This window comes from Acomys russatus, chromosome 4 (genome assembly GCF_903995435.1).
Source record: "Acomys russatus chromosome 4, mAcoRus1.1, whole genome shotgun sequence".
In the NCBI taxonomy this organism is placed as follows: Eukaryota; Metazoa; Chordata; class Mammalia; order Rodentia; family Muridae; genus Acomys; species Acomys russatus.
Window position 1 is genome coordinate 84,922,638 of NC_067140.1, and position 27,286 is coordinate 84,949,923.

Sequence of the window (27,286 nt, forward strand, 5' to 3'; positions counted from 1 at the left end):
TAGACTCCCAGGAGCCTGCTCTGTCCAATAGATGCACCCCACAAATTTCTGTTCTCTTTCGAGGTCCTCTCCTCACTCCCCTGATGCTCTCTCCACACCTGATCACCCCTGTTACTCTCCTCATCCCCTTTCCCACACAGTTCCCTCCTTCCATCTACTTCAAGTGTTTATTTTATTTCCCCTCTGAGTGAGATTCAAGCATCCTCTCTTGGGCCCTCATTGGGTCTGTGGTTTATCCTGTATTTTATGACTAATATTCACTCATAAATGGGTATATAACATGTGTGTCTTTCTGGGTCTGGGTTACTTCACTCAATGATCTTTTCTAGTTCCATCCATTTACCTGCAAATTGCATGATGTCTTTGTTTTTAATAGCTAAGTAGTATTCCATTGTGTAAATGTACCACAGTTTCCTTATCCATTCTTCAGTAGAGGGGCATCCAGGTTGTTCCAGTTTCTGGGTATAAATAAAGATGCTATGAACATAGTCGAGCAAGTGTGCTTGTGGTATGGTGGAACATCTTTTGGGCATAGGCCCACGAGTGGCATAGCTAGGTCTTGAGATAGATGTATTCCCAAATTTCTGAGAAACCTCCAGATTGATTTCCACAGTGGTTGCTTGTCTTTGGATCCTTTTCCCCTATCTGGGCTGTCTTGTCTGTCCTCAGTGAGAGAGGATGTTAAGTCTGAAATCGCCACTCAAAGTCGACACGTGTAATAGGCAAGAGTGTTTTTATATTTTTGCAAAAGTGAGAATCCTGCATGCAGGGGTTAGCCACTTTGCAAAATGGAGACCCTGGATATTGGCTAGCAGGCCTCTTTTATGAGTAAAGAGAGGAATTCCAGCAAGAGTTAGGTAATCTAAGACCTGATTGGTGGGCAATAAGGCTTGATTTTTCTGATTGGCCTAAGCCTAGGTAGCTAGCAGACCACTTTCTTTTGTCATGAACTTTTAACCACAAGATGAAATGCCAAGCCATATAACAGTGCCAAGCACAGATGGCCAGGCTTGGGATAAGATTTCTCCCCACTTTTGTGGTTATCTCCTAGCTACCCATTTCTCTGCTTGGCTATTCCTGGGGTGGGGAATTTTTCCTGGAATTGATGATTTTTCGTAGTCAGGCCTAGGTCAGGCCTGGTCCTATAATGGAGACCAAGCACAAAATGGAGTTAGTGTCTTCTTTCCAGGATGCACTTAGTCCTGTTGCTACTTAAGGTACCAGGGTGGGCTGATATCCCTTGGCGGCCTCCCCTTCTCAGAGAAGAAGGAGAAAGGAATGGGGGGAGGATGAGGATGGGATTGGGAGGAGAAAAGAGAGAGGGCTGGCATCAGGCTGTAAATAAACAAATGGGGAAAAATAACTTAGTAGGGTCTGGGGAAGCAAGGAAATGAAAAGCTGTGAGTCGTCCAGTAAATTGACCTCTGGGAAACTGAGGCCCAGACCCCTGGAAGGCCTGGGGGAAAGATACGACACTGACATCAACATCGCCATATCTTAGTGGTACACTATGATACTGGTGCTAGGGCATTTATCCATTGGCTAGATGAAACTGCAGGAGACAGCCTGAAACACCACTGGCCTGATCTGACAGGTACCATCAGCTCCTAAGCAGTGGAGGCCTACATGGGGAGAGACACCTATTAGGTCAGCTCGTCTGGTATGTATGAGCTTACCGTCATGGCCCCACCCTTTCCTTGTCTGAATCTTAGAAGCAAGAGTCTCCATCCTCCCTTCTTTCCCTCCCTTATTACACAATGAGAAAAATCTGGGTCTCGGGTGTATATCCTGGAGGTGACAGCATGGAGCTCCTGCCCCTGTCTCCCTATTTTCTCTCCTTAGCCTGTATGTAGTCCAGCTGTCCTGTGCTTTGTCCTGTCTGTTTCCTGCCTCAGGGCCCTAAACATATGGCATGGATCATGCCCTTCTCTGTGTAACCAAACTAACTCCACTCCACCCTTCAGGGCTTTCCTTAAATGGAAAATCTTTATCCCCAAACTAGGTTACTGCCCATATGCTTCTTCCTACCAGGCACATTTCACCTTGTCCCTAGCCCTTGTCCCACCATAGCGCTTGGGCAAACCCGTCTTTCTCCTGTTCTGCGGGTGTCCATGACCCCCTCCTCCAGAGCATTCACTCAGTTGATGTCACTGGATTCTTGTTAAGTGGATGAACAGTTGTGCTGCTTTGTCCTTGCCACATGCTAGTGGTTTGATGCACAGCCATTTCCTTTCTTCTCCTGCTTCCGAGGGATGATCTGGATTCTCCATTTTGACTCTTTCACAGGTTAATTTGCATTGGTAGTTGAGTTCAGCTGTGCTATGAGGAGCTGGCTGGGTTGCTCTGAAGCCATTTTCCTCAACCAAAAGCTGGCTTTCACTTGCACTAAGAAATACTTCTTATTTGCAGGTTGGTGGCCTCTGTTCAGCTTTAGAAAGCTTCTAAAATCCACACATCTATGGTCTTTAGATATCATAAACCTTAAATAAACTAGAGAAGTGATGGGACTGTGTTTGAATGTGGTTCATTGTCCAAAGATTTATGCATGGAAGTCTTTGCAACGGTCCTTTTTTCAGAGGTATTGAGATGCCACTAACAGGCCAGGCAGGTAATTAGTTTACTCAGGTTCTGCCCTCATGAACAGATCAATGCTGTCTCTTGGGAAGGGACCAAGGCTGGATAAGTACTCTCAAAAGCATATTATAAAGCCATGGTAATCTGTGGGCTTGGCCCTTCCATGCCTTTTCACTTTCACCAGGAGGCTGACACCATGATATTTGGACTCTTCAGACACGAGATTCATGAGCCACACAAACCTCTCTTGACAAGCTATCCAACCTCAAGTCTTTTACCATAGCAACACAAACCAGACTAAGATGAAAAGAGCCATCTCTTTTCCTAATCAAGTCCATAGTGGCTTGATGTTCTCTTCTGGCTTCTGTGCCAACACCTTGTTGATGAAATTCAAATGGCAGCGTTTATTGCCAAAGGCAAGTTCTAGGAGATTGTGTAGTGATATGCTTCCTGCTAAGAAATGCAGAATCTCTAACTAAATAGCTTCTTTGTAAATGAAAGTTTTCTCTATGAATCAAGAGAAACCACTAGATTTCACAGACTAATCTGAGATAGGTGATCTTTTGCACAGCTCATTGGTCCAGTTATTGAACAAGAGATTTTTCTTCATTGAATAAAAATAATGCTCTGGTTTTATCAGTAAAGTTCTTGGCACACTTACTGTGAGATCCAATGTGGATTAGTATTGACCAAATACTGCTTATTACTCTTAAAGCACTTATGGATCAGGTGAAGGATGTAGGGTTTGCCTTGGGAAGGGTGAAGGTGGCTGAAAGGGTCTGACCTGAGAGTGGTGTCTAGGAACATTGTAGGCACATTGTGGCAGCTTGAATGGGGCACTGTGAGACCCTTGATGCTTGGCTTTCCTTTGAAAGAAAGAGATGTCTGAGGTGGACCAAATGGGAATTACTAGGCAGAAAGAGATGGCATGGAAATTACTGGGTGCCAGATAAAGACAAGGTGGTAGCTCCCCCCACCCCAAGGACTCTCAAACACTCAAAGGCAAGTTCAAAACAGATATAGGCAGGGAGGTCTCTATTAGTTTGAGGCTAGCCTGGTAGCCTGGTCTACAGAACAAGGAAACATTGTCTCTAAAAACCAAAAAACCATACCCAAAAACAAAAAACAAACAAAACAAAAACCAGATATGAGCTCCATAGAGAGTGAGCCATGGACATCCTGAATCTCAGGGCATGAAACAGAGTCAGTGGGAGATGAATTGAACTTGGGGCCTCAGAAGGCAATCAGCATTCAAGAGAGTGCTTCAGAAGATCAGATGCCAACAGAGCCTTATACCCACAATCCTCAGGAGATAGGTGGTTGGCTTGATTGGTCATGACCCCAAATATCATTGTTCATGTATTTTTTGAATGTGCTAACATGAGTAAATCTAGAGAATACTTTATAAACATCTCCTGTTAATTATGTTTTGATGAATTAAAAATAACTGCCCCAATACAATACAATACACACACACACACACACACACACACACACACACACACACACACACACACACACAACACGAGAGGGAGAGAGAGAGACAGACAGAGACAGACAGAGTTGAGAGAGACTGACAGAGACAGAGAAAGACAGAGACAGAGAGAGACAGAGACAGACAGACAGACAGAAACAGAGCCAGAGAGAGACAGTGAGAGACAAACAGAAACACGGAGTCCCTGTTACACACAGGGCAGTAACAGGAGCATCCAGTATCATATTTCTTCATTTGTAAATAAAACTTCATCTGACCAGTTGGGCAGAGTGAGCTGAATCTCTGGCATTACCAGGACCAACACGGGTCCTGATCCCTGAATGGCATCCAGGGGATGAAGCAAGGGGATGGCTATTTGAAGCGGGAGACAGAAGAGGATCTATGTAGAGAGAGCATCTAGTTCTAGACTAACAGCAGTAGAAACATCAAGAATCAATGACCAAATAGGGCACAAAGGAAACAAGCGAAAGTGGGAATGGAGTGGGGCAGGAACTCCACCGTAGCCCTTTGCTACCTTTTATTTTGCTGGGGAGGGAACTTGTAACAAGGTTCCCATGAGTCTTCAGAAGCAGTGTCAGGTAAAACAGCTGCCTCATTAGCCTTTGTGGAAATTGGAGTCAGGCCAGCTGTACTTTGAGTTCATCTTTTATGAAGTAGGCCTGTGACTCCAAACCTGTGCTCCATGCCTGTCTCCCACACCTGTGACAAAGGGCTGAGGAAGTTAAACTGAGTCTTAGCAGTTTTGTCGCCTGTGGTGTAGGGACAACTAAGGAGCTGATCTTGTGGAGTTAACTAGCTACAGGAGGGGTCTCCTCATGTTGCCTTATGATTTCCTTTCACAGAGTGGCTTCTGTGAGGCTTTTACTTGTTTGTTTTTTAGTATATATACATATACTCACTTATATACATATATCTCCATGTATGTGTATATTTATGCATGCGATAAAAATTAAAAAGAGAAAAGTAGGGAGGGTGTATGAGAGGGTTTGGAGGGAAGAAAGGTAAGGGAAAATACTGTAATTATGTTATAATCTCAAAATAAAACAACAACAAAAAAGCAAGTAAATAATCAACTGTAAAATCAAGCAACTTGTCCCATAGAATAGTGTAAGCCCCTTACCCATACATACCACCTACCCCAACAAGCCTTAAGGCCTCATGTGCAGATTGGGATGCAGAGATCGTATATGAATGCAGATTGTGATCCAAGAGGTGTGTATTCTGATGCATCATCTGCTGGGCATGTGTCCTGTGTGCATATGTGTGGAGCAGGGGATGGACCCAATGTTTACTAAGTGTGTTCTGTCTCCCTAAGCTAGACCTCAGCTCTTTTACATTTCTAACCAACTCCCAGCTTGCACTGAGACTGCTGTGTGTCAGAAACTCTTTGAGCAACAAACTACAGGGAATCTGAAAGAAACCACGCCTCAAGACACCTTAGTGTTGAACCCACTTCTAGTGCACAGACAACTCAGGGAGACAGCATTAGTGCTTAGTCTAATCACATAATACTAAAGACAGTTTATTTCAACACACAGTCACTGACTGCTGGCTCTATACCTTGTGCAAGACAGGGAAAATATGCCACTGATTTCCTTGGTCTTAAGTTTTTGTCTGTCTGGGTAGAAGGAGGATGCTGACTCAGCCCCTATCAAATTGGCACCAAAACATGCAATGAAAGACACCCCTCACCCCCACTCAGGTCCAGATCCGCTGGGCTTGATGGTCTCCTTGTGGAGCTCCTGACTGCTCCAGTTCCTCCCATCTCCCAACTCTTCCATGCAACTCTCAGTGCTTCACCCAGAGTGCAGCGTGAGTCCCATTATCTATCATAGTCCCCCGCTGGGTGAAGTCTCTCAGAGGACATCTATGTTGAGCTAATATTCACTTATAAGTGAGTATATACCATGTGTGTCTTTCTGGGTCTGGGTTACCTCACTCAGGATGATCTTTTCTAGTTCCATCCATTTGCCTGAAAATTCCTGCACAAAATGATGCGCCAACCAAGGGCATTGCAAGCAAGGGCATTGGTTCAGATGTAGCCAATGGACAGCTCATTCTCCATGTTGGCAGAGGGAGGAGAGCGGGGACTCCCTCTGATGTTAACTCTGGTTCCCTCCTCCCCCACCCCATTTGATCACTGCCCCTTGGCAGGGTGGCTTTGCAAGCACACAGAGGAAGGGGAATGCAGGCTATTCTAATGAGACCTGATAGGCTTGAGGTCAGGTGGTAGGAGAGAAGGGTGCCCCCTGTCAGAGGTCTAGGGGAGGGGAATAGGGTGGAAGAAGGAGGGAGGGTGGGAACGGGAACATAAGAGCGAGGGGATAATAATCGGGATGTAATGTGAATAAATGATAATAAATAACATTTTTAAAAAGACAGGAAGAGGTTACAGGAGCACTCTAACCAATAGAAAGGTTACTTCTGGTTGTCCAAAAGAATACAATTCAATGGAAGAGGCTGAACTTAAACAAAGGCAATCAGGATCTGTTACCAAGATATTTACAAGGTCTTTGTAGAAGGAACTCAGGCTGAGAAGCTGGGTCTTCAAGATTTCTCTTGGCTTGCTAGTACCCACCAAGCCACAGTGAAATGCTGGAGAGCAAGACAAGGCCCTCTCTGTAGACGGAGAAAGAAGGGACCAGAAATATCCCAGAAACAACTTGTGGTTTCCTTGAAAATGTGGAGCATAGAAGTGGTCCTCAAACATTTTACCCTTGGTGTGTTACAGGCAACCCTACAAAATCTCTCTTCAAGTAGTTTTAATCCAAGATTTTTGTTCTCAAATTGTAAAAAATCTCTGGAGATAGACATGTCAAAACTACATAAGCAGAGGTGATGGTGCATTGTGACCCCTCTTAAACTGTTCATGGTTTCACATTAATAATTCTTATTATCTCTCAGTGTATATGCTATAGTTTGACCTCGCTATTTGAATCTGATCTCAGAATTTTCAATTAGTCACAAAGGTCTTCTCCTCTCCTCTTCCTTTCATCAGAGTGCAATTTTAGATCACTGTATTTACCACCATATACAATAAAACATCTATAATTAGAAAATACATAAATGCTATAGAAAATGTCAGTGCTAGAGGAGCCTGAGACGGAACTTTTGTGTGTGTATCCATATTCATGTGTGTGTATACACATGTGTATGTATGTGAAGGTCAGAAGTTAACTTCAGGTGTCTTCCTCAATCAGTCTCCACCTTAGTTTTTTGAGCCAGGGTCTCTCACTGAACCTGGAGCTTGCTGATTCAGCTAGACCAGCTGACCAGGGAGCCACCTGTCTGCCACTGCAGTGCTGCAATAGGGGGTATGCAGCACAACACCTGGCATTGGTCTTTCATGTGGGCTCTTCGGATCAAACTCGGGTCCTCATGCTTGCGTGGCAGACACTATTCTAATTGTGCCATGTCCTCAGCCCACATGAGATGTTATTACATACAATGGTTATTAACATGTGGTATGAGACAGGGCATGTATTACATTTCTTAGAAATTTAAGGTTCTGTCTCCTTTTTCTCCCTTCCTCTCTCTCCTTCCTCTCCCTCTTTCTACATTGTGCAAGTCTAGATGGTAAAATTATCTAAGGAGGGAGCAATTTGGAGTCAGTGTTTATGTATGAGTTTGGTGCCCATCTACGAGGTACACAAGAATGCAATGGTATGTCCATTAAATATGCCTTCAGTGTGGAACTGGGTCCACACACAATCTAGTGGCATGGTCTTCCTGACATTAATGTTTTTATATATCTGTGCAGGATATCATTTTAAACTGTGTCTTCCTTTGGTGTGTTCTCCTGCTTGAATAAATGGTGTGTACTTGGGAGCATTACCCTCCATTGCAGACACACAATTCTATTTCTCTGTAGATCTTGGGATGCTAATGTGATTGAGTTTCTCAGAGTTTCAGGATGTCTGCTGACAGGCAGATGCTTCTGGAGGGCTGCAGTAGATCCAGTTCTGCAGCATCCTCCATTTGGAAGCAAAGACTTCATAGAGATGTAGATAATTGACTTCTGGCATAATCTGAATGGCACTCTAATAGGGCCTTTTCAAAATTCACAGAACAGGATGGACTGTGTATTTATCTGACTCCATATGCATATCTAACATGACTATGCATGTCAGATGACTAGTAAACTCTGACGCAATGTGGATCTGTGTGATGAGTTTTGCGTAATTTTCACTCTCTGTTTCCTGCTTCTCCAGGGAAATGGGTCCTATGGGGCTCGTGTAACTGGTGAGTACAGCCTGCCAGCCTGACACCCAGCAGGGAGGGAATCTACCATGGATGGCATCGTTGAACAGAAGAGTGTTCTGGTACACAGTAAGATCAGTGACTCTGGCAAAAGGAATGGCTTAATTAACACCAGAAACTTCATGGCTGAGAGCAGGGATGGTCTGGTGTCTGTTTACCCAGCACCTCAGTACCAGAGCCACAGGCTAGTGGCCAATGCAGCATCAGGCAGCCTGGATGGAGGCAGAAGTGAGCCAGTGCAGCAGCTGCTGGACCCAAACACACTACAGCAGTCTGTGGAGTCCCACTATCGTCCCAACATCATCCTCTACTCAGATGGTGTACTCCGCTCCTGGGGGGATGGCATGGCCACTGACTGCTGTGAGACTACCTTCATTGAGGACCGATCACCCACCAAAGACAGCCTAGAGTACCCAGATGGAAAATTCATCGACCTCTCAGCTGATGACATCAAAATCCACACACTATCCTATGATGTGGAGGAGGAGGAAGAGCTACAGGAGCTTGAGGTCAGAGGGTGTGCTTGTTGGGAACCTTCTGGGATTGGGGCTGTGGGGCCCAAGGGGGATACCTGTGAGTGCTCAGCAGAAGCCAGGGAATGAAATTATCATGCAGAAATGCAGAAGGTATGCTTGGTACCACTTTACTCCTGAGCTTTTGTGTAGGATGGAAGGAATGGGAAAAGGCTGGGAGCTGTGGCAGTGATTCTGGTCAAAGGTGACCTATGGTGGTAGTCCTCTGGGTGGGGTGACAGACACCAGCGCTGGATGGCAGGGAAGTTGGGGATGTTGCCACGGAATAACCCACAAGAAAAGAGACACATGAGGCTAGAGACACACGGTGTGGGGACAATTGGGGAAGTATTTTACTGTTGTAATTTGTCTCTTAGTTTGACACCTGAAGTTTCTACTAGTAGATCATTGCTATCTCAGAACTCTCCAGAACAAGTAATAGAAGTTTAAGAGGGAGATAAAGGAATTAAACCTGGGGTCTCTCACATACTGGGAGAGCACTGGCCCATTGAACTATGTACCTAAATCCACTTTAGTGGTTGATTCAATCACACACACAGAGACATACAAGCAGGACTCTGTAAGATATGACACAGTAGTTTCCATGAATGTGGTGTGTAAGAGTCATGGAAAGGCCACTGCATGGCAGGAAGAGTAGAGAACAAATTGTTTTCTACAGGGACTTGAGTACAGTGTTGAGGAAGGAAGCCTGTGAGAGCCACTGGCAGGTCTCTGAAGAGCCACCTCCATAGGCAGAGACCTTTATACCCTCTTACAACACTGACAGGAAAAGATGGGCATGAGGCCAGCCAGAGCCTGAGGGAAGCTAGAACATGTGAGCTTTGGTTTCTGTACTAATGCCCGTGTGAAGTCTCTGCAGTTTTCCAAACCCTCGGGGTTTGGCCAAGAGTAAGTGTCTAAATCTGCCTGCCCTGTTTGAATCTTGGAAGCAAGTAACACAAGGGTAGCTTGAATTTTACTCAGAAATTCTGATTAAGGAGGTCTTGCTGGCTCTGAAAACAGTACCCAAAGAGCATGTGGGTCTGCCATTGTGGTTTGAGTGAGAAGATGTCAGAGATAATTACAGAAGTGGAACCCCTATCCTGTATCATGAGAACAAATATATGAAGGCTTGATGGGTAATTGTGAAAGGATGCCAGCCCTAGGAGATATGGCAAGCACAGGAGCAGCTGGCCTTGAATAGAACTGAATGGAAATACTAATGCCTGTGGGCATGGCAACTATGGAGGAAGCCTGCCTGAGAGGGAAGTGAGATCCTGCCACCCAGAACCTTAAGCATCTAAGGGAGACTGGATTCAGAAAAGTCACTCGCTAAGCTATGAAAGAGAATGGCAGGTGACAAGCCGAAGTGAGCTGTCAGAAACACTGGACAGGGCTGAGGAATCCAAGATCATCTATACCTTTCATGCCCCTTGGTTCCAGTGTCCCCACTATGCCACACACTGTGGCCCACGCTGACATATTCCAAATTAAAAAGTTTGGAGTGACCAAGAATCGGAATACACTAAGGTTTAATCAACAAAATACCACAGAGAAACCGGGACACTACATGGAGGAACTGAGTCTGCAGGCTTTGACTTTTACCTTTGGCTGTAGAGAACCACAGGAAGATTCCAGTCAGGAAGGCTGTGACAATGTTCTGGCTAGTTTTATGTCAATTTGATACAAGCTGAAGTCATTGAGAAGAAAATGCCTTCAATTAAGAAAATGTCTCTAGGCCGGGTGTGGTGGCACACGCCTTTAATCCCAGCACTCGGAGGCAGAGGCAGGTGGATCGATGTGAGTTCGAGGCCAGCCTGGTCTACAAAGTGAGTTCCAGGACAGCCAGAGACACACAGAAAAAAAAAACTCTGTCTCAAAAAAAAAAAAAAAAAAAAAAGGAAAAGAAGAAAATGCCTCTATAAGATCAGGCTGTAGGTAGGCCTGCAAGGCATTTTCTTAATTAGTGGTTGATGGGGGAGGGCCCAGCCCATCGTGGGTGGTGCCATCCTTGGGCTGGTGGTCCTGGGTTCTATAAGAAGGCTGGCTAGGCAAGCCATAAGGAACAAGCCAATAATCAGCGTGCTCCATGCCCCCCCCCCCCCGCATCAGTTCCTGCCTGCAGGTTCCAACCCAGCTTGAGTTCCTACCCTCACTGCTTTTGGAAAGGAACTGTTGTAGAGAACTGTAAGGGGAATGAACCCTCTCTTCCCCAAGTTGCTTTGGTCATGGTGTTTTGTCACAGCACTATTAATCCAAAGACAAACAAGGTGTGTTTTGGGAATCTGCTGTAGCTATAGAGTGGGAAGAGGACGTGGGAGAGATGGAGGGGAAACAGAAGGAGGAGACAGAAAACTGGAGGCACAGAGCCCTGTTATTTTAAGAGATGCAGAGAGGAAATCAGGATAGCATTAGCAGTGGGAAAGACATACTTCAAAGGTGAAGTAAGTTTGTCATTGATTGGCTATGAGAAGAGAGGCCCACAGAGCACTGCAGCTCTGCTAAGAGCTTCTGGAAAATCAGCTCCAGGGTACACTATGTCCTTGCAGTCATGGTGTGGAATATTGGCTAGTCTGAAACTGTGAAGGAAGTTTCTGAATGTCTCCATTATCCTCTTTCCACTTATGTATGTTTTATTTCCTCCTCCCCTCCTGACAGATTCATATATTTTTAGAACAATAGACTATATGTCAGCATCATTAAAAGTGGAGGAGGTGATTCTGTATCTTCTTAGGCCTCAGCCAGCTTCACTTTGGAGGCTTCAGAAAGGCCTAAGCATTTGCTTCCTCCTTAACATTTGTGTCTGTATCTGGTTGAGCTTGCAACTGAACAACCAATATTTAAATGCACTTGTTTTGATTCATGCTCTGTCTAGATCCATGTTTTTAGCAGTCCATTTTAAAATAGGCTCCATTCTAGGTGTTTTTTTGTTTTGGAGCTCTGCAGAGGTCTGACATCTACCCAGAAACAGTTTCTTTAGTAAAAAATTGGTTGGTAGTGTTAAGAGGGCCCGACTTCCCTGTTGTAATAAGTTCAGGGCTTTGATGGGCAGCTCAGGGGCCAAAGGAAATGAGCTGTACCACCTAAATGCTTTGCTGTCCTATAGCAGTGGCATTGGCAATCACGAGAAGCAATTCTTTTTAAGAATCAGGCAATTAGAATATTTTTTTAAATATTTATTTATTTAAGTATACAGTGTTGCACCTTCATATATGCCTGCATGCCAGAAGAGGGCAGCAGATCTCACTATAGATGGCTGTGAACCACCATGTGGTTGCTGGGAATTGAACTCAGGACCTTTGGAAGAGCAGACAGTGCACTTAAACTCTGATTCATCACTCCAGCCCTGGCAATTGGAATATTTAATCATAGTGATAGTATTACTCTGTGTTCATAGTTTAAAGCAGTTTTTAACTACTTGATACAACACACTGATATTTCTACTTTGGTCAGATAAAGGGCCTTCCCAATAACATAGATGGGACAGGACAGTGTCTAAAATGTTCACTTGGGCATTTAGACAAACTTTCTGGTTATCACCAAGACTAAGACAAACCTACCACCCACAGACTCTGCGGATACTAAATCAGGACATAGTATAGCCACTCTCAGTTCCTCAGAGCTATTTGAGACCCCAGTGGTGGGTTTTAAGGAGCTACAAGAAGTCTAGGAAAACAAAGGCATGGTCTCAAAATCATTCTTTGGGTATAGCAGGAGCCTATTGTTGGTGATTTTATTACATTTTTATTTATTTATTTATTTTTTGTTGTTGTTGTTAATATTTTTTATTATAATTTTTTAAATTAATTTATTCTTGTTACATCTCAATGTTTATCCCATCCCTTGTATCCTCCCATTCTTCCCTCCCTCCCATTTTCCCATTATTCCCCTCCCCTATGACTGTTCCTGAGGGGGATTACCTCCCCCTGTATATGCTCATAGGGTATCAAGTCTCTTCTTGGTAACCTGCTGTCCTTCCTCTGAGTGCCACCAAGTCTCCCCCTGCAAGGGACATGGTCCAATGTGAGGCACCAGAGTGCATAAGAAAGTCATATACCACTCTCCACTCAACTGTGGAGAATGTTGTGACCATTGGCTAAATCTGGGGAGGGATTTAAAGTTTACTGCCTGTATTGTCCTTGGCTGGTGCCTTAGTTTGAGCAGAACCCCTGGGCCCAAATCTGCCTATCATAATGTTCTACTTATAGGTTTCTAGGACCCTCTGGATCCTTCTACTATGCTATTCTCCCCTGCTTCTCTCATTTAAAGTCCCAATAGGATGTCCTCCCCTCTGTCCCAGTTTCCTGGTAAGTGAAGGCTTTCGTGGGACATGCCCCTTGGGCTAGTATGCAGATATAAGTGAGTATATACCATTTGATTCTTTCTGCTTCTGGGGTAACTCACTCATTATGATCATTTCTAGCTCAATCCATTTATCCACAAATTTCGGGAAATCCTTGTTTTTAATAGCTGAGTAGTATTCCATAGTGTATATGTACCACAGTTTCTTTATCCATTCTTCTACTGATGGACACTTAGGCTGTTTCCAAGTTCTGGCTATTATGAATAAGGCTGCTATGAACATGGTTGAGCAAATTTTCTTGTTGTGTGCTGGAGCATCTTCTGGGTATATTCCAAGGAGTGGAATAGTTACTACATTTTTTTCTGAATAAAAAATAGAAGAAATTTTTTAAAAGAAAGAAAGAAAAGAAAAACATGCATTAACTATTCTGTGGTGCCCCCCCCCCAATTCTATGAAATAGTCAATAGACACATGTTGGCTGTCATTTGCTGTGTAACAAATAGTTTTTATGACTTAGTGACTTAAAACAAACATTTGCCATGAGGTCAACACTTTGGGTTGAGCTTAGCTAGGTGGTTGGTCTGCTGGTCCCTCTGGGCTCACTCATTGTCCATAGTTAACTGTTGGTTGATTAGCTTGGCAGCTGTGCTTAATAATTCTTTCCACCAGGATGCTTAAGAGCTGGAGCTCCTGGGTGCTGAGTGGCATGATACTCACCAGCTCCTCTTCTGTACAAGGAAATCCTGGATCCAAGAGAGCCCTTCCCATCCGGCCACAATTCTGAGATGACGTCTGGAGTTTTTGTCTTGCATCTGACTTTATGATTCTGGGAGTGTCATGCATGGGCTTTACAGAGCCTTTCAAGAAGATCCATGGAAGAGTTCACTGCTGCATCAGGTGTTTGCCATCTTTCCTGCTACTAGTTAACACCTGGAGCAGGATGTGGTTTGGTATGGCATGAGGGAGAGCTGAGGGACCTCCCAGTGGTTTTTACGGATTGCTCACCACATAGTCTCACCAGACAAGCGTGTTACTGGTTTCTTCAGGACAGTCTGTGTGGTAATAACTGGGCTTGGTGTCCAACCTCCTCTCTGGTAGGAGAAAGCTACAGGTTTTAGCTAAGGGCTGGGAAGGTATGTGACCATTACTTCATCTGCTTCCCAGCCCTCAGCTAAAACCTGCAGCTTTCAGGAACACCTACAGCAGGAAGCCACTTCTCATTGCACACAGAGAAGCTCAAGCAGCAGGATTACAGGGACACATAATAGAACAATTCTACAAAACATGCAACTGGAATTAAAGCTGAGGAGTGAAGTGAAGTAGTTAGATTCTCCTTCAGGAGGGCTTCACTGCCCTCCTGCTGTTGGCAGTGCTGACCTGAGTCACAAGACATGTGACTGTCAACTCAACTCCCTAGTTTCAATGCACATCTGTGCAAACTCTAAAGCACATAGAACACTGTCTAAAGCTGTCCATGGGGTCTGAGTCTTTTTTTCTTCATTGTGGTAAAAAGGGGGGAACATGGGGCATTCTCAGAGCACTGGCTCTATGCCAGGCACTTTGCAAATTGTTTCTTATAATGCTCCTAACACAGAAGATAGGGAACACTAAGGTCTCACCCTAGTGAGGGCTGGCACCTGCTAGAAGCCCTTCCAACATCATATATATTGATTTTACTAGAACCTTTGGAGATAAAATAGATATGCTAACTCCAGGTTCTTCCTCCGAATGACCATGATGGTGTCTTGTTTTGTTTTGGGGAGAAGGTATACTATGGCAAAATTCTGTTTCAGCATTGTGCAGAGTCTGCAAGAAACAGTGCTGGGCTTGTCACTGACCACTTGTTGGCTTCTGAGAACCCCCAGAGACTCCTGACTCTTGTGACTACAGCTACACCAGAGGCTGTGTGCCAACATACGTGCACAGGACAACTAAGAGATTCAAACAGTATGAATAGGATGGACAATTTTGATCGAGAGGGAGGCAAAACAAATTCAGAAAATAAAAAAGATGTTTTGGAAATTGATTTTCCTGGCTTCACATATGAGGGATTAATCATATAATGATAGAGCAAGGGGACTTGGGCTGATTTGGGTATAGTGATTCTGGAAGATTTTCTTTTCTTTCATCTTTTTGTTTTTGTTTTTTAGATAGTTTGTTTATATCGTTGTATTGACAAGGTAGTTAAAATGAACAACTTGCCTTTTTCTGATCATGGGTGAGAGAGGAGGGCAGACAGTTTTATAGTTGAGGATGGTGTTAGCTATTGTAGCTATGCTGATATGTGAGAACTCTCTTGCAACATCGCCTTTCTCTGCCCAAGTTCATGCTAAATCTGTCTCTCAAGTATGTAGATTCTTCTATGTTGAGTCCTTCTTGAGGAAGGTTTTATTATTTTATCTTAATTTATTTCAGATTACATTTTCAATCTGCTATCTAGTGACTTGATAGTAGTTTCTCTCCCTTTCCTAGTAAGATGTTGAGTCATTGTCATCTTGTTCTCTTGTATTCTTAAATATGGCTTCCTATAGTCTCGGAATATATTTGCAATAGTTTCAGTGGAGTTTTCCTTTTCCTGCCAAATGCACATCTGTTTTTTTTTTACTTGAAATGTAGATTACTTAGTCCTTTCTCTTTAAACTTATCCCTATTATATGATTTGTTAATGACTTTCCTGGACTAAGTATGGACAAGCTTTTTTCTTCTGTGGTATTTGGCCAATGATATTACTCCAGTTGTGTGTGCCTTTCTCTCCCTACTGCTCCCCTGTTCCATTATAGCTGATGTCCTGGTATTAATATCATTACTGGTTAGGAATTGAGTCCAGCACATGGTGCTTTCAATATGCCCACAGATCCTACATTGCTGGGGATATACTCCAACAGCTTTCAGCTTGTCCCAAATTCCGCTGTCAACCTTGCTACATCCTCCTTCATCCCTTGATTTGCCCTAAGGTTAGCCTGGATGAGACGTGAGCTTATACAGCCTCTCTATGGTTCTCTCATTTTCAGATGTTCTCTATTAAATGTCTGACTAGACTCAACTTGACACTTGGTCCAAGACTGTAGCCTTAGACTTCCCCCTCATAACTGGGCATGGATTACAACTTTTTGCTTCCATCAGTTTAGTCCCTCCTCCTAGTAAATCTACTTTCCTTAAGCCATCACTGTCCTCAAAGAAACGCTTCAGGGACCAGACCGAGAGAAGGCATCTCGCATCCCACAAGAACAGCAGAACCCATCTGTTCTTATTCAAAATTCAATCGTTTTCCACAGATAAATATCATTGGTATACTGTTGGCCTTTGATGCACTTGAGAGCCCTGATCTGGATGTTGTTTACTATTTTTTGAGTTTCTACAGACAGAATTTGCCTTCTTTCTACCTCGCTTCCAAGAACTCAAGTGAGGATTTGCAGGAAAATTATGTGAAATCCTGGACATGCAAATCTCAGCATGCACCAGATGTGGCAGATGTGGACAGAGGGTGTTTAGAAGTGAACAAATAGTACATTGGTTGGTTTTTATTGCTCACAAGCTCAAGATACCTGGGAAGAAGAAACTTAAGTTAAAATTTTTCCTCTACTGGATGACCTGTGAGCATGTCTGGAGGGCATTTTCCTGATTGCTGATTTAGGTAGAAGGGTCAATACCACTGTAGGTCCATACTACCTAGGGTACCATCCCTAGGTAGGAAGTCCTGTGCTGTATAAGAAAGGTAGCTGAGTAAGCCAGAGGGAATGAGCCAGTAAATGGCATTCTTCTGTGATTTCTGCATCAGTTCCTGCCTCCAGATTTCTTCCTGAGCTTCCCTTGATGATGAACTCTAACTTCCAAGGTATAATAAATCCTCATTTCTTCCCCAAGTTTATTTCATTTGTCTTGTTTTAAATTTATTTAGATATACATTGTGCATATCTGTGTACCATGTACATGCAGTGCCCCTAGACCCAGAATGAGCCTGTTGGATCCCTTGAAGTTACAGACCTTTCTGAGCCACTATGTAGGTGCTGTGAATTGAATTTGGGTCCTTTGCAAGGACTGCCAGTGACCTTAGCCACTGAGCCATCTCTCTAGCCTTTTGGTTGGTGTTTTATCATAGCAACACAAAGCAAATGAGAACAGATGGCTTATGATTAGGCTAAGAACTTTAATCAAATTAATTATCTTTAAATAATATGACAAATCACTATGTATGGCATTAGAAGATTAAGCTATTCATGTTTTCCTCTTGAGATAATGTATCTAAGAAAAATTACATTTAGATACTCCTGTTTCTTTGGGGTCAGTGTTGGGTCACATGCAAAGGAACTGTTTCATATCATTGTGACCCTGCATGATTTTCTAGTGCTCTAGCACTGCTTGCACTTTGCTCTGTGGAGAAAACATTGTACAGATAACTTTGGTTCACCCAGGAGTGAACTTTACCTTCAAGAAAACGTATTTGCCAGTCTAGAGTCAATACCGAATACAATTTCCATATAAATTATTTATTATCTCTGTATATGTCTGTGTTTGTCTTCTACATTGTTTGATACAAGTTCTCGTATTATTTTTGTTGTTGTTGTTGTTTTGCTTTGCTTTTGTTCATTTTTTTGTTCTGAAACATATGACATACTAACCAGCCCATGAGCTTTTGGATATTCTTCTGTCTTAACCTTCTACCCCTCTGTAGAAGCATTACAATCATAAATGCGTGTGCTGTCATGTCCAGCTGTATGTGTGTCCTGGGGATTCAAACTGAGGATCCCATACTTGCATGGCAAGTACTTTACCCATTAAGCTATGTTCTCCACCCTTATTTACAGAGACATGAAATATATTATCTAATATAAACATGATTAGCAGAGTACTATGACTATTTTAATTTGGGGTATAAGATTTTATTGAACTATATAACCTAGGCATCTTTTTAGGTCTTAGGAAATCCATATATCCAGAAATGAGCTCAAGCTGTCCTAAGAAGGATTTCTGGCAGTTAGATAAAAACCAGAATTCCTTAGGAACTTGCGAAATGAGGTTTTCCCACCCCAAAGGGAGTCATTTTTCCTACCTCTATCAGAAGGGACATATGGCTCTCCAACTGACATACACCCACATATTAAAGCCCAAGCTGGCCTCCATGTTCCCTCAGTATCACAAGCACCTTTTATACACTTTAAAGTTCATGCTAGCATCCTAGCCTTTCTCACTCCTTCTACTCTAAACTTCTTTCAGCTCATTGGCTTCCCTCTCTGCAGCTACTCGCCCTTTTCACAACCTGGCTATGCTTACTTTTCCTTCTCTTTCTATTCTCAGTCACATTTTCTCTCTCTCTCTCTCTCTCTCTCTCTCTCTCTCTCTCTCTCTCTCTCTCTCTCTTCCTCCCTCCCTCCCTTTCTCCCTTGTTCCCTCCTCTTTATCTCTACTATCCTCTCCTGCTCTTCCACTCCCCTAGCCCTGGCCATGCCCAGTCTGCTTTCTTTTCTCTCTGCTCTGGACTCTTACAAATGCCTCTGAATATTTTCTCTCTCTTATTCTCAATAAAAACAATTTCCCCAATAATGAGTGGTTGTATAGGCAGTTTCTTTCTTTTTATCTTTTTCTTTCTTTCTTTCTTTCTTTCTTTCTTTCTTTCTTTCTTTCTTTTTACAGGGTTTCTCTGTGTAGCCTTGGTTGTCCTGGACTCATTTTGTAGACCAGGCTGGCCTTGAACTCACATCAAGTGCTGGGACCAAAGGCGTGAGCCACCACACCTACCATGTAGGCAGTTTCTTTACTTTACTATCTCGCATACTGTGTCACCATGTTCCATATTTTTTTAATCTTATATGTGTCAGTAGAGGGGCTGAGGTATGTAATAATGCCATTTGATGGAAATGGGAGACTTTCCTTTTAGTAAATCCTCTTATCATAGAGATTCAGGGCTATTGTTCATATTCCCTTGATTTTTTTTTTCCCTTCTACCCAAAGGTATAGGCACCAACCAAAGTTTCTGGAAGCAGAAGAGACTGTGATCAGAATGTGCAGTGCTCTGGTCATCAGTCTTCGTGGTGACTACTGGGTCACTGTCAGTCTCCTGAGTGACTGAATGACTGTTATAGCTATGGGGCCAATAAACAGAATGAACAAAGAGAACAGAACCTCCTGTCCCTGCAAGATGATCATTACTGTCATGAAATCTGCCCTTTCTGGGCTACATGCCTTTTAGCATGATAATTGTGACAAATGGAGTTTGAATAACAATGAAAAAAGGAAGCCCACAACTGACAGATCCTCTTTCATACTCTGTTCTGAACAGATACAAAAAGAATTCTAATTCTAAACGAAATTGTAGTTATATTAAGTTTCTCAATCTTGACTAAAGTCTTCTTGTCTCAATACTAAAAGAAATCTAGGACAGGGTGTGCTGGTTAGTTTTCTCTGCCATCCTGACACAAGCTAGAGCCACTGGGAAGAGAGAATTTAAGCGTGTTAGGTCAGTTGGGCCTGATTGGCCTGTGGGCAGGCGTGTGTGTGGTGCATTGTGTTGATTGCTAATTGATGTAGGAGGGCCCCACCCTCTGTGGGTGATGTCAGCCCTTGTCAAAGTTCTCTATAGTAACAGAACTCATAGAATGAATCTCTGTCTGTCTGTCTGTCTGTCTGGGACATTTTTAGAATGACTTACAGGCAGTCTGTAGTCTAGCTGGTTCGACAATGGCTGCCTATGCATGGAAGGTCTAAGTATCCAGTAGTTGTTCAGTCCATAAGGCTGGATGGCTCAGCTGGTCTTCAGTATATGTCAGAATCCCAAAGAAGTAGGCTGCATCTATCATTAAATGTAAAGACGAGCACATGTTTAGCTTAGTGACTATTTGTCATTTCTCCTCTCATAACTCATGTCACAGTATCTTCTGGTGACCTGAAAGAAATGTGGATCTGCAGCAGGTTAGCTTGCTTATGGCGGGGTCTGGCATAGATCACACAAAGAAGGGAACAGTGGGTGGTGATGGATGATACAGACTTAGGGTCGGTGCTCTGTATTTTGAAAAGTTAGATGCTTGAAATCATAAGAAGCCTTTTTTTTTTTAGAAGCTTTGGCTGTTAGAATCATTAGGTGCTGGAGACAGAGCATGTCCTTTATAGGTAAAGGCCAAACCCTCCATGTTCAGTGTTAGAGTTTGCATGGTGTAATTATGTAATAGACATACAAATCACACCACACTGCAGACCCACGTAGGTGGCTTTATTGGGAGGGGTATACCGAGGTGGTCTCTGGGGAGACTTAAGGAAGAAAGAGAGTGAGGATAGGATGGGCCCCCTTTATAAAGTGACCTGGCACATGAGCAGAAGGTGCACAGGTAACTTAGGGGGACCTGAATCCTGGCAGTGACGTGCTTCTAAAGACACCGACATATTTTAGGGTGGTCCTGAGGTTTCCTGTTTTTCCATGGTCCTCAGGGCCTTTGGGATGACTTGTACCCCTGCCTAATTACTAAAAACTCAGTGGTCATGCATTGCAATCTGCATGACTGGTCCTTTTTTCAGAAAGAAATATAGCATACAGGAACAGCAGGATGGGAGAGAGACCCCCACCATGAAATGCACGCTGGGTGCATCTTTTCTGGACCTTCATTAATGAGGATTGTGTTTTCACTCACATGTGGAGGCCAAAGGAGTAGCAGCAAGTTTGGATCCTTTAAAAGCTGGAGTTTCCTACAGATCTCCAAAGAGAGGTTTTTTGCTCTTTCTCTTTCCCCTAGAAAAGGAAAAATAACATTGTTTCTCATGAACCAGTCACTAGGGAAATGTGAGGCCTAGAGAAGAAAAGCAGCCACCATCTAATTTAAAAACCACATGCTCAGGACACAAAGTTCACGTTGTAGGTCACTGGTGTTAATTGGAAAACATCCCCAGAGTCTGTAGCAGGTTTTCACATTGCACCTGGAGTGCACTTGTAAGCAAAGAGCCAGTGTACAGCAATGCCATATGTTAGACCCCCAAGTACTTAGAAATCCCACTGTTGGGTAAGTGAGAGCCACCAGGGCCAGTGTGGGGACTCAGCACAGCCATGAACCCACTAGACTACAGGCAGCAAGGAAACAGTCAGCAGAGTTCATTCAGAAGTGTTGAGCTATTGGGAATCTTAAAGTCTCAGGTGTGATGTTTCCCTCCCAGCTTTTACTCTGTGCAACACAGCATGGAGGACTGTAAAGAGATCGTTCTTTCAGAGAGGTTAGTGGTACAGAACGTGGGAAGAGTTGGTGGCTACTGTAAACCAAAGAAAGTATGGGGTAGAGGGAGGAGGAATTGAGGGAGAGTGAGGAGGTGGATAAGAGAGTGGTAAGGAAGCAACCCTAGCAAGCATCTGGCCCCAAGGTCTCAGAAACTCATGGTCCTCACTAGACGGTCAGAACCTACTATGAACATGGTATGGCCTTTCAAGTTCTGAGTGAAAGGCTTAGTCCTAGCCTCTGGGTTAAGAAGCTGGCTGTAAGTGGGTAGTCCAATCCCCTACATGGTATTTCTCTGGGGATTCTTGGAGAATTGAGGTAATTAGTCCTATTTTAGATACTTGACATGTCTGGCAAGTATTTGAGGCAGTGGCTCTAATTTTGCTTCAGGGAATGACCAGGAAGCCATAATGGGCTCATAAAAGGAACTCAACATGGCTCTTTGGTTAGTACATTGGGTCATCTTGGTCAGCTACAAGAACATCCTTGTAACACCTGCCCATCTGTCATTAGCATGGGCTGTGAGTGGTATGAGGCTCTTAGACTCCTAAGGCTTGGAGAGCAGAGGATGCTGTTATTTTAGGGATGACTGCTTCTCCACAAGTATAATTTCCTTGTGACACTTAGGATCACTCCCCACCATAAAGACTGAAGTGTCTGGGTCATCAGAACCTGAGGTAGAGATGATAGGGACTTCCAAAAGAGTTTTAAGAGAAACACACACACACACACACACACACACACACACACACACACACCAAATGAGAGGCATGTATTGTTGACCCAACAGTCCTTTTGGATGCTGGAGCTGTAGATTAAAGTCTCACCACAGGATTGAAATGGGTTGGAAGGACATGATCCCTACAATTTACTGATTCTCCAGTGCTAATGTGAGAGATGGGGCTAGCGGAAGTGATTAGCCCATGAAAGTGTCACTTTCAGAAGAGAGTAAAATTACTCTTGGTCACAGCTTTGGTCCTCAAGAGAGGGTTAACATAAACTAGCAAGACCTTCTCCCTACTCTCTGGATTCACTCTTCATGTGGGATGTCCTTCTCACCACAAACTTGTCCTCTAGTCTGTAGACAGGAACCTGTCCTGTTATGTAAATAGGAGCCCTCACCAGACATGCCGTGTGAACTTGCATCCTCCAAAACTTCTTGTCTTTATAAAACCTCAAGTATTTTGTTATAGAAAGAAAAAGTATAAGAAGAAATTTCTGTATTTCTGTAAGTACTCAAGATGTGCTCCCAGAGTTCAGAGGCTAAAGGTAGTTATGGCATTTGATATGCTGAAGAAAAACAGCTGCAGATTCCTTGCCATCCTTTGAGATGATTCTGTGCTTCTACATCAGCATGATCATCAGAACAGAAGGCAGCTCTGTCCCCACTGCTCACGTTGCCTACCCAGCAGGGTCACCAGCCACCAGCACAACACCTGACAAACTAGAGTTCTCTGGGGTGATCTGGGTCCAGACCTAGCTATGGAAGTCCAGGAGCCTTTGGAGGACACAAAAGAACATCAGTCCTCCAGCATCACACTCACTCACTTGTGGAATGAATGGCTTCATCTTCTGTCTGGGAGATGTGCTCACCTCCTGCTACAACCAATCTATTGACAGCAATGTGGGCACAAAGTAAAACCAGATTGGATGGTATGCTAGGGTCCTGGAATTTCTGCAAACTGACAACTGTCCCTCTTTACTTGGCTATCAGTGGTCCACTAGAGAAGAATAAGGCTGTGTGTGAAATAAAGACAGTAAAGTTCTGTAGAATTATAGATGATAATGTAGACATTCCAGCTACTGCTTTTCTACCCGTCTGCATGTTAAATTCACATATAGAATGAGGCATAATATCCCTGTTGCCCTGAGGCGTCATGGTGTCTTGACAACAAGGACAGCTCACACCAAGAAAGTTGGTGACTGACCCAAGCATCTCACAACTAGGAAGGGATGAATCAAACTTTAATACCAAACCCCAGTTTTTGTATCCTAAGGTGATACTGATGAAAATTAGGTAGATCAGAACTAGGAAACACAAGTTTCTATTAATATCTTTTTTTGTAAATTTTACTCCTTAAGAAAAAGCAAGTAAATACTGAACCTCAGTACACTGTGTGTGTTGCTGAGATCAGGGAAATGGCTGGGGCTCCCAGTGCTAAGCATCTAGAAAAATGAGAAGAAAAGAACAGTAAAAAAGTGAGCAGACTGGCAGACACGTGATGGACAATTGTGGCATCTGAGTAGCAGCTACAGGAACATTTGTTATACAATTCTTTTAACTGTTGGTGGCTCTTATCTACTCAAAATATCAGCTTGTGCAAAACATACTACAGTTGCCATTTTTTCTGCTATTTATTAACTAAACTATTCTAACCTGTTACAAAATTATCAGACACTGACTTTAGTTGTATCTTTCACATTGGGGGTTAGATGGGCAGGCGGTTTTATTCTTTTATGTGCTAATAATTTACTAAACAAATACATAGGAATTCTATTCTGAAAATAAATGAGTCATCACATCTACATGTAAAACATTTAACCATAAAACTTTGAAAGAACCATGGAAACCTTGTAAGCTAAGAATTAGACAAAACAGTTTTAGGTATGGTACCGAAAGCAAAATCCAGATTAAAAATTTAACTCCACAGCAGTCATTATCAATGTGATATTAAAACAAGTTGCAGAGTATGTGAGAATACCTGAAAAAATCACATACCCAACAAAAATTTTGTATGAACATTTCTTAGTTCTTTTTTTCTTGTGAAAAAATACTCTGTCAGAGATAATTTAGGGGAGAAAAGGCTTGTTTTAGCTCACATTTCTGGGTTACAGTTCATCATAGCAGGGAATTCACAATGGCCAGAGCTTGAAGGAGTTGGTCTTGTCACATCCATAATTAGAGCATTGCATGGTAGACAGCTCGTGGGGTCTTAGAGGGAGAGGTAGAGCCTTCAATTCTGAAAGGTAAGGGTCTCAAACCTAACAGAGTTCCAAGATGTTGCTGATAAAATGCAACATGCTGCAGCCACTCTGAAAACAAAACAAAACAAAACCAAAAAAAATCTGTTTCTTATGAAGTTAAACTAATCCTGACTAAGAAGCTGTGTGTGCATGTCTGAGGAAATAAAATCATACATCCGCTGGAATTTCTGGGCAAATTTATCCATAATATTTACTTTGAAAAATGGAAAAGCCAGAAGCAGCCAAATGTCCTCCAGTGAAGGAATGAATAGACACATTCTGGTACTTCTTTATTATGGATTATTATGTAGCAGGAGGAAAGGAGTGACACACACAGACACCTGGATGTATCCAAGGAGTGTTACACTAGCTGTAAAAGGCCTGTCCCATAAGGTTGTATGCTGTGTGATTTCCCCTTGAATGACATTCCCCAAAGTCAGCACTGTAAGAACAGACAATAGCTCAAGGGTAATCAATAGCTAAAGCTGAGCAGGGATGGGAGTTGAAGAGGTAGATGAGGGAGACTCCTGAAAATGATGGATGATTTCCATGTCTTGTTACATAAACCCATGTTAGTACCTGAATTCACAGAGCCATCACTGCTGACACAGAGGACAATAGACAGCAGGTTGCTACAGTCAGGTGAACACTGAGTCACAGGTGCTGAGCCAATGTCACTGTGTGCCTTTGATAGTTGGACTGTGGTTATGTAAGGAAGGCGTACGTCAGGGCATGTGGGGACTCTGTTCTATCTTTGAGATTTCTACAGGAACTCTGTTCTATTTTTAAAACTTGTATGAATGTCTAAAATTATTTCAAAGTGTATATATATATATATATATATATATACATGTTATTCCAACGTGAATATATACTATTTTGATATATATACATACACACATATATATATTTCTGTGTATTATTTCAAAGTACATGCAATCTGTACTTGAAATAATTTATGCACTCATAGGCATATGTAAATAAGGTGATTGTTAATATATTTTAATATTCATTCTATAGTCTTCAAATTCTAACTAATTAGACAGCTTAAATACTTTTCTTTAAATCACACAGAACTTCAGAACACCTACGAAAAATGTAAGTAAGAGAGTTGATTAAAATCGCTGATACCCAATTACACAGAATACACAGCCCTTTTGGTGAACACAAGGGTTTACTATAATTGGTGCTTTCACAGAAGCAGCTGTTGGCTTAGAAAATAATTCTCACAACTGAAGGATCCCACCTGTGCTATGGATGGTTTCTGTGTGTGCTGTGTGTGGTCCCTTGGTCAGAGGAGGTGGGGCTAAGGGAGACAATGGCTGATCAAATCTGGGTCTACTGGAGTATAGGACCCTCTCGCTCCAGTGTTATGAGCTTTGGCTTCTCTCCTAGTTGCAGAGATGAAAGATGTAGATCCCAAATTCTAAAACTATCCAGAGCTAATGCTTCCAACAAGTCCCTAGAATTTGGAGAGGGTGAACTGACATCAGACTGCTCAGGTGGGGATCTGCTGCTCACCCGCTCTGGACCAAGTGCAAAGTCCTCATCCCAGACGAACAGGCTGGCACCCTGGGGCAGAAGAGAGGGCTGGGTAAGAGACATCTGTAGAAATAGCTAACGGTCTTATAAATGGAGGGACACTGTGGCGTTCCTTTTCCAGAGCATTTGGAATAATCTTGTTCCACTGCAGAGGCACAGAGACAATTACTGGGGAGATAATAGGTGTGACTAGATGAATTTCTGCTCCCCTAAGCTTGCCCTGAGTTCTAGGGAGGGATGGCATGCTCCCTGGCTATTGCACGTCGCAGCCCACACTCCTTACCCTGCAGCCTGCAATTACATTCCTGGTTTTCTGGTGAGTTCCTTCTAGATCACCTAGCAGTTGGAGCTGCTAGGCTACAGAGGTTAAGAATTCAGCCATTATTCACCTGAGGAGAGGCAGATCGCTGTGAGTTCAAGGCCAGCCTGATCTACAAAGCAAGTCCAGGACAGCCAAGGCTAATACAGAGAGACCCTATCTCGAAAAACAAACAAACAAAAATCAACCAGTATCCTGTGGCTCAAAGAAGCAGTTCTCTTCCAGAAGCACCAGCAGGTGTTTGCTTGGTGACCCTGCCATGGCTGTTTATTTACTGTGTCCTTTGAGAAGTCTTCCTGACCCCAAGGGGCCCTTTTGGTTTGCTTGACTCAAGCCCAACAATTGGAAGTGTTTGATGTCCTATGTTCTTGAAGGCAGATGTGTATATCGAAAACTACTAAGTAGCTTCTCTGTGAAAACACAAAAAGGACAAACATGTTGAAATGCCAGATTGCAGTGCTAAATAAATTTTCATGTGTCATAAAAAGGAACTCAGATTTTCTTTTTTTCATTTTTCCAGTGGTGTCCACATCAGCATTTTCATTAAAGCACAATCCAAAGAGGAAAAGTGTATATGATGCTTAACCCCCAAAGGAAAAGAATTCAATTTAAAGTACTATTTTCCTACTGAAATAGACCGCTTATTAAAGATTTTTGACATTTTATGTTTAAGGTGATTGCAGAAATAAAATTGCAGGACTAACACAGCCAGTTCCTGTGTTGTCATCTCCATTTCCCTCAGGCTTCATGTTCTCAGACTGCCTTTACTGTGCTGCCAACGGACAGAAATTTTCTGTTATCTCCGGAAGTTGCAGATATGATGTTTCTTTATTCATAAATGAATTATATATAGAAAATGTAATATACACACATGCAAAAACACATATACAAATTCTAAGAATAAAACTATTAGGAAGTTAGCAGTTACAATATTCTTTCATTCTTTCCTAGTCTGTAAAGCGCACTCATTTTTTTTTTTCATTTCTCCCTGTGTCGCTTGTATAGCAAAGGAAAGGAAATTCACACGCAGTTCCCACACTGCATATATTGTCATAACCCTGCTGTCTTCTTTGATGTGGAAGAGCCCTGTTGTTGTCCTTGTTGGCCATGACCTTGGCTTCTGCA

At 42.9% G+C, this 27,286-nt stretch overlaps 1 protein-coding gene across 2 annotated transcripts in view; it reads left to right on the top strand.

Annotated features, from left to right (window-relative positions):
* Positions 1–27,286, top strand: part of Syndig1 (synapse differentiation inducing 1) — a 160,681-nt gene that overhangs the window by 56,497 nt on the left and 76,898 nt on the right. For both annotated transcript variants that reach the window (XM_051144796.1, XM_051144797.1), the window contains exon 2: positions 8,281–8,838. In XM_051144796.1, the coding sequence (XP_051000753.1) occupies positions 8,359–8,838 (480 nt within the window). In that variant the 5' untranslated portion in view covers positions 8,281–8,358. The remainder of the gene's footprint in view (positions 1–8,280; positions 8,839–27,286) is intronic.